Raw genomic sequence first — 8600 nt, forward strand, 5'->3', positions numbered from 1 at the left:
TTATTATTATTATTTTATTATAGTAAAATGTGTTGTTTCAATTCAAAATTTTCCCCCAAAGGTGTTAGATGACGGGTACGACTCTATTGTTAAAGGATGTACAGGGGTATGCTATGGCTAATTTGAGGTGGCGAGTATATATTTTAAATTAAATAAATTTAAAAAATATGCTGGGATCGTGACGATGTCACGATAAAATAATTTGCTTCTTATAAAATAATACTTATAGATAATGTTAATTCTCAGCTCAACACTTCGAACCGAAAATATCATCTGCATATAAATTTTTGAAAGTAAATTTCTGAAGATCTTTTTAATTATTTATTTATTTAAAACTCTGAATTAATAATTGTATAAATTTATTTTATTTTAATGAAAATAATTATGAATATAAGGAATGAAAACTTCGGATACTCTAAATTATAATGTCTATAAATTAGTGCCCTTTCTATTATTTAAGCGAAGGATTGTAGAAAATTTTGCAAACTTTGCAAAACAGTTCACACTTTTCAAAATTTTGAAAAACATTTCTTATTTAGCATACGAATTACGACATTATTAAAATTACTTCAAAAATTTTTGTTAGGATTGCACTATTCCCGGAAGTTTTTTCAGGAAAGACAGCAAACACACATATTTCGTCGTTAGAAAAACGTTTCATCACTCAATACGGATTTTAAGATTAGCATTAATCGTTTCAAATATCAAAAGAAACAATATAAATTATTCAACTTAATACAAATTTAAAGTGAAAATGTTTAGCGGATTTTACGATTATAATTGCAAAACAGATGTTGATTCGTCCTTTATTTTTTCTTATATTTTATTTGCAAAGCGCGATCAATTAAATCGCAACAAGTAGTAATCGAGTAAAATTTGCATAATTCTTGAAAAATATGAATTACTTTTTTACAGTGCTCTCGGAACGAAAATTATTTGATAATTTTATAAATTTGAATATGTAATGAACTTAGGCGAAAATTATATTAACAACCGAATGAAATAAAAATATAAGAAGTTAGGTTGTTAAGAGTTGCACATTATAAATGGTGATACTAAGGTCTTAAATTTTATATATATATTTTTATAATGAAACATTGTACAACTTAAAAGCTTCAAAATATATCTTTCATGTTCTAAACATGAAAGGTACATTTTAATTGTATTTTTTATGTTTATTACATTTGCAATTTAAATGCATCTTTCTTGTTTTTATTCCATTTATTTCAATATAAAGTACTTCAGTTCATTTTCAGTTTTACTTTTTTTAACTGACCTGGATAAAAGCTAATAAGAATGTGACGTTCTTCATTTGCTAACAGTATTTGAAATTTTTATGTCTTTAGTAAATTGCAATGTTTAACTAGAAAGATTATATAAATTATTAGCAACTATAGAGTTTATTTTTTTGCAGAACAGAAACAAAAAAAAAACAAATAACTGGGGATTAATTATTTTAAGAGTATTTTATAACAGCATTATTATATTATAATAAAGGTGAAACATACAACAATGTCGTAACTAATATTAAGCACGATTACGCAACACCTAAGGACTCATGACATAAGGATGCTGAGACCAAGCCATGGGCATTGTTTCTATGGAACAGTTTAAATATGAGAATTTTTAAATATATAAGAAAAACATTAATATTTGCTGTATATTTGTTCTGACTAGAAACGATTACTGTTATATGAAAATATATTATTTATTTTAGACACTTTTTACAGTTTATCTTTTCCGATTACACTTATCATTTTGCAACGATGCAAATAAAATAATATACCAATATAGTAGCTATATTTGTAATTCCTTCGTGATTTTGCTTTTGCATTTTGTAATTTTCCTATCTTTGTTAATTTTTGTTACAACTAATAATTTTGATTTTGTTTATAAATATCTTTACAAACTATTAAATTTGCTTTTAACAACAGAAATTTTAAATATACTGTAAATAACTACAATATTTTCTAACATTTTAAAAATTTTGTTCGAATTTTTATATCATCATGAATATGGAAGGTGTAAAGGTCGCTTTTAGCGTCCTAAGTCGAAAAGCCACTCGACAGAGATAATTGGATCCACCTGGCGTTGGGGCCATAAACGGCCGGAAAGTTCAAAGGAGTAGCGTCTCCGTTTAGGGGTCAATGTGTTTTCCACGTGCCGGCCGGCTTGGGGAAAAATGTAAACAAGGGACGGACGCGAACGTAAGCTACGTCGTCGGGAAATAGGGCGGACGTCTTTGGAAGCTCCCAGAGGAGAAGAAGAATCTGATTGCACTGTTGCCAGATCTGAAGGTTAAAAAGTAGCGTGGTTGTGCTCCAAACGTAGCGGATTTGAACTGTTTGTAGTCCAAACAATAAAAGTGAATTATTTTGCAACTATGCACTTTTACTAATGAAATAAGTTTGTAATATATATATATATATAGACATTCGGTGTATCTGCATCAATTTTCTCTAAATCAAAGCGAGTCATTCGCAGGCGCGGCGATTCATTTTTTGAACTTAGAAACTTAGCGACTGCGACTTTTGTTTTCAGTTTTAAGGCCCCTCTGTTTACACTGTATCAAGAACTGTTGTATCTGTTAGACTAGTTTAGAGACTATCGGAGAGATTAGTAAAAACTAGTTAGACTCGCGTAACTGGTTATACAACAAAGAATACACAAAGATTACACTGTCTTGACTCACGGAAGGTCAGCGCTGGAAAGGGGAGTATGAAATGACGTCACAGTCCCCGAGGGGTCAACAGCGTCACCAACCTTTTATTACGTAACGGAAGAACGTTTACAAAACATCGCGACACAATTCGTTGTACACAATTCGTCGAAATTATTGTCAAATGTTATACGTCATCGTTACGATGACGTATAACATTTGACAATAATTTCGATCGTTAATTCCAACAGTATCAAAATTTAATAACTTTTGGATCACGTATTGGGAGAAAAAATTGGCAATTCCAACAGGATAATGCTGCCATTCATGCATCAAAGTCAACTAAAAATTGGTTTGCTGAAAAAAAGTTAATGTAATTGATTGGCCATCACGGAGTCTTGATATAAACCAAGGGAAATGTTAACAATGGAAGTGTTAAGAAAGCGACGTGCAATATTTACAGGCGCAGATGCGTTTTTGCGGGAAATCGAACATATTTTCAGACCCATCGAAAAATTCTCTAATTAGTCTGGAAACAGGGAAACCTAATTCTTGCATTCTGTGAAAAAAGGTGAGATTGGCTATAATGTAATAATCTTAATCTTCGTTTTGCCCGAGCAATACTGAGCCTATTCACTACATTTTTAGTAGACGTTTCCTTTTTTTTCTTTTTTTAGGTATTCTTTTTTTCCGTTTGCTGGATTCGGGGGCAGTAGGGACCCACGTTCTAACATAACCTAAATAAAAGTAAAATGTTTATATATATATATATATATATTATATCCAGCAAACGGAAGAAAGGAATACCTAAAATAAGAAGAAAAGGAAACGTCTACTAAAAATGTAAAATGTAGTGAAATCGTTAAATTAGAGAAAGGAACGTTCTAAAACAGAAGTAGAATCAAGAAGTCAAGCAGGAAAAAACAAGAAAACGAAGTAAGTACAGATAAATTTGTGAGTAGCATATTTTCGTTTAAAAAAAGAATTAAAAATAAGCGCATATTGATAGATATATGAGAGGAAAAAAATTAATAAAATTAGCAGTGTTAGTGGCAATGGTGTTTCCTATTCGACCAAAATTTTTACGCGTGTGTGTTCTGGCATAAAAACGTAAAGCAAACTGAACTGAAAGCTGATTCATTTTTCTGCCACACAATTTTACGCATATGTATTCTTGGCCTACTGTTTTGCTCTATTTGTTGTTTGTTTGAAGATACTTGAAAAAGGCTTATTTGGCCACAGTGTGTTTTTGATAAATAAAAAAAAAAATAATAATAAGTACAAAATAATTTATTATTCATCTTCTATTTAAAATTGTATTACAGAAAAAATCTCATCAGTTTCCTCATCTTCCTTTTCAGATGATTCTTTGTGATATATTGACGAATTAAATGTGAGCATTTTTGCTGATGGTATGAAGTTATAACAGCACATATTTCTGTCTTCAAACATCATTTTAACCCGGAGAATTGAAGAAAGAAGTTCTAGCCCCATTCTGTTTCGGAGTTTTGTTTTTGTTGCAGTTACTCTTGAAAACACTCTTTCAACAGTAGCATTGCTAATTGGCAAACTGAACATAGTCAATGCAAATTGAGACAATTCTTTCAAAACAAAATCACCAGCCGAATTTTTAATAGTTATAGCTTTGCACCAGAAATCTGTTCCATCTGTCGGTATGCCATCAGGAAAAACATTTTCCCAGTTGATCGTTAGCAGAGAACGCCACTGATTTTCTATCTCACCAATCTGAGATCTCTCAGATAATTCTAATGATAGAGAGGAAAATGGTGGGCGTGTGTGAGACAAGCAGATCTTAGGAGAAAAGTTACGAATCTTCAGAAGAATCTCCATATTTCTTGGTATACGATTTAATAGTTCCTTACATGCTCTTTTTAAAAATTGGAAACAACGCTGTTGTATGTAATGCCCTTGTTCTGAAGAAATCTTTCCCAAAGCTAAGTTCTCCACTAATAAATTGGAAAATTCGTAACCGAAATCAGCATCCTCGTATGAAACGTAATCCTCTTCATCAACGTTGTTTAAGATATTTTCAACATTTGCATAAGATGGGGGTAAAATTCTTCTCAACAACGATATAACAAAGTTGCGTAAATCTTCTAATACACCGCAGCTATCGGCCATTTCCTTTTGGAAAAGTAAATTTATTTTTTCAAACTCACTCAGTACCGGCTCCATGAATGTTAAATACAATTTGTTCGCAGCATCAGAATACATAGCAGATAGTTCTCTTGCATAATATCTATCACAGTTGGAAGAAACCATTTTAAAATGCAATTGTAAGGCATCCCATTGATGTAGGATTCTCTTTACGCAGTTGCTTCTTGCTAGCCATCGTGTAGGAGAAAGAGGAAGAATTTTCAGGGGTTCCTCGCCATCATTTATCAATTTATATAGCTTCATATAGGAATCACAGCGCAAAGCAGATCTGTGAAACCAGTTATACGTTTCTCTGAGTAAATAATCTATATTTCCAGGCAATTCCTCTGACGCGTGTGAACAGGATAAATGAAGAGAATGACAGATGCACTATATATATTTGGGTTATCCTTCTTCATGCGTGTGTAAAGAGAGTTATTAATACCGCACAGGTTAGATGCACCATCAGTTGCAATAGCAAAGCATTTTTGAATATCAATGCCAACATCAGACAAAAAGTGTGTAACAGCATCATGCAGTGCCTCTGCAGTAGTAACTGTGACAGGAATCAATCCGAGGAATTGAGATACTATTCGATTATCCTTTGAGTTATAATATCTGATACACAAGCATAAATGTTTCACACAAGAAATATCGGTTGATTCATCAATGATAAGAGAAAAAATGTGATTCTTAATATCCTCAATTAATTCTTGTAGCAGTGCAGGAGCAATGACATTCTTAATAATAGCAGAGCACTTACTTCTATGCATTTTTAAACTTTTTATGTATATCGCCATCGATGATGAACTCGACGAAGGAAATTCATTTTTTACCAAATCTGTCAAATGATCAACATTTCTAATGCTTGTATGGCAGGCAACAAACGCAGCTAATTTGAGTTCAAGTTTAGTGACCTTACACTTTTCAGAAAATATGGTTGTCAACCTTTGTTGAGACGGCGAAGTTATGCACGCAGCATTCTTAGCATGTTTTGCAGTAGATGCATGTTTGGTTAAGTCAGTTTTGTGGGCTCTGAGATACACTTTACAAAGTTTACAGTATGCTTTTTCACTGTCATTCCCTACTTCTTCGATCCATTTGCTAAATTCTTTATCTGACAGCCATGAATTTTGGAAGTTTTTATTATATTTACTCCACTTACCCATTATGCTGGTATGACCAATACAGTAACACAATTATATTTGCAATGTTCACGTTTATAAAATACCGTTCAACTACTAGACCTAGGCACTCACCCAGACAACACGATCCGTTTATCCGTTATACTGCAAAGGTGCGAACTCAACAAATGTCTACGTTGCCAGATCTAAAGTTATTAAAACGTAACATGTAAAGTATTGACCTTTTAGCATAGAGGGAACAAAAGAAGCGCGACCTTGTCAATTGGACCCACCTGCTGTCAGGTAATATACCACTTGTAAGGTGTTGATTTGTAAACAGAGGGAAAACAAAGAAAGCGCCGACTTTGTCAATTGGACCCACCTGCGGTCAGGTAATATACCACTTGTAAGGTGTTGACTTGTAAATAGAGGGAAAACAGTAGACAATCCACAATTTTACAAGCTGACCTTGCTTGTGAAATTGTGGATTGTCTACTGGAGCGAACGACGGATGGAAAACGGAAGCAAAGTATCTTTATCTTTGTTAAACGTTGCAACTTTATATATACAATTAAGTGTAATGAAATTAAATAAAACTTTATTAGTTTTGTATGATACAATAAATGTTTTGCGATTTTATATGAAAATAAAAAAGTAGCGTATTTTTAAGATTTGTAGCCTGAAGATAATTATCACTAGCCCAAAAAGTAGCGTGTCGCCCAATTTGAAATTTTTGTAGCGAGGGCACTTAAAAAGTAGCCCAATCCGCTACTTGTAGCCCAATCTGGCAACTATGTCTGATTGGCCGCAAGTTGTCGCCGTAGAATCCCTTAAAAGCTAAGGGTGGCGAGGGAAACGGGGAGAAGGGCAAGAGACTGATAATACGGTAGTCTCAGGCACTTGGACAGCCCGCTGAGCGTAGAGAGAGTGTTCTCCTCTGATAACGATCTCAGGGACGGGTAAGTGCGGAGGTTGGACAGGCCGTATAGTTGAGCCAACTCCGGAAAGGCGACCTGAATTCCCCGAAGTTTAACAGTCCCCAAAAGACAAGCCGATGTGAGATACCACATCTTTGTTACATAGCGTATGTAATGTCGAACATTGTACATCTTGTAAATATTTGTTGTGCAAATAAACTGTATATATTTACTTGTTGAGTGTGGAGGTGTAGCTTTCCTCGAACCATCTTACGGACATTCTCGAGTCACAAAACCCAACTCGAGACGATTCATCGTAAAGATCGTGACGGATTAATAAGGATCTTCACTGAAGGACTAGGACCTTTATTTTATTTTGCTTATGGGACTAAAATTTCTAGTTATTCAGCTGAAAACTGACTACAAGAAGCAAATCATAATATGTAATAAAATGAATATAAGCGATATAGTTCGTGAGCAAATATAATTTTTAATATATTATAATTAAATGTTTCATACGAAGATTTAGGTGAAAAAGTTTTGAATAATTTATAAAAAAGAAGATTTTTTATATATTTGATTTATACTGTTTAATTCTGATAGGAAAAAACTCGCATTTACAAAATAATTGAAAGAATTTATGTAATTTTAGAGTTAAATATAGTACAACTAATTCTCATTTTTATAAATTCAAATTACTTTATTTTCGAAAATAATATATATATATATATATTTTGTTTAGTTTAAGTATAATTCTTATCCTAATAAAGGATTGTAAAAATATAGAGCGAAATCTGTAACAGTTAGCGAATACATTAAAAGTAATTTTAATTACGAATTTAATTATGAGTAATATTTTGGATATAAAAGATAGAATGGTTACAATAAAATTATTTAATTAATTGTGCGTTTGTCGATATAATAATATGAATTTCATATTTGTTAAATAATTTACAAAATTTATAAATAATACTTTGTTTACTAATTATTTTTCCAGATTTTATTTACAGTATAACAGAGGGAAAGTATGGCGATCGATCAAAAAAATGACCATCTCACAAGACATTTTTGACACAAGAAACCTTGAAGCCTCAAGATATGCGAAAAAATTCGAGGTATTTTTTTTGTATGTATAGATGTTAGTGTATGTGGGGACATGATTTTGTTCACCTTCGTTGAAGCTTAATAACTGTTGTTTTTCTGTCAAAAATTCCTGAAAATTTGCAGGGAGGTTTATGTATTAGGGGATTGATGCTGTTAAATTTTCGTGGTTAAAGGTCGAGGGACTGCGGAGATAAAAAGGGTTGTGTCGTATCTCGAATAGGGTCACCTGAAGATTTTCTTTGTTATTAGCATTTAGAAATTTTTTTATAAAACTTATTTCTATCCTCAAAATTAAAGTTTTTTACTATTTGATATTAATTAATTAAAGATATAAAAAGTTTTTTAATAAAATATCGTAACAGATAGCGCCACAAGCAATTGTTGCTGGGAAAGTTACGCAACTCTTTGCTGGATAAGTAAAACAGTAAATTATTATTATCAGGATTTAGAGTCTGTTAAAGGATTTGGGATAAAGAAAAAAAGAGAATGAAGCGATGAAAAAAGAAAATAAAAAAAGGACGAGAAGGTTGCAGTAGGGTACTGAGCAGCTAGTGTTAATGAAAAAGTATTAAAATAAATACATTTGTTGATATTGTTTACATAATAGTTGGAATTACATAAAGTAACAGATTCCCTAAA

At 32.2% G+C, this 8600-nt stretch overlaps 1 protein-coding gene across 1 annotated transcript; it reads right to left on the bottom strand.

Annotated features, from left to right (window-relative positions):
* Nucleotides 1-5142: 5142 nt before the first annotated feature.
* Nucleotides 5143-5985, bottom strand: LOC136977744 (uncharacterized). The gene has a single exon (XM_067273294.1). It carries the CDS (start codon nucleotides 5983-5985, stop codon nucleotides 5143-5145), a length of 843 nt encoding a protein of 280 aa, XP_067129395.1.
* Nucleotides 5986-8600: the final 2615 nt, after the last annotated feature.

Source organism: Centruroides vittatus, unplaced genomic scaffold (genome assembly GCF_030686945.1).
Source record: "Centruroides vittatus isolate TY-2023 unplaced genomic scaffold, ASM3068694v2 contig_474, whole genome shotgun sequence".
Taxonomy (NCBI): domain Eukaryota; kingdom Metazoa; phylum Arthropoda; class Arachnida; order Scorpiones; family Buthidae; genus Centruroides; species Centruroides vittatus.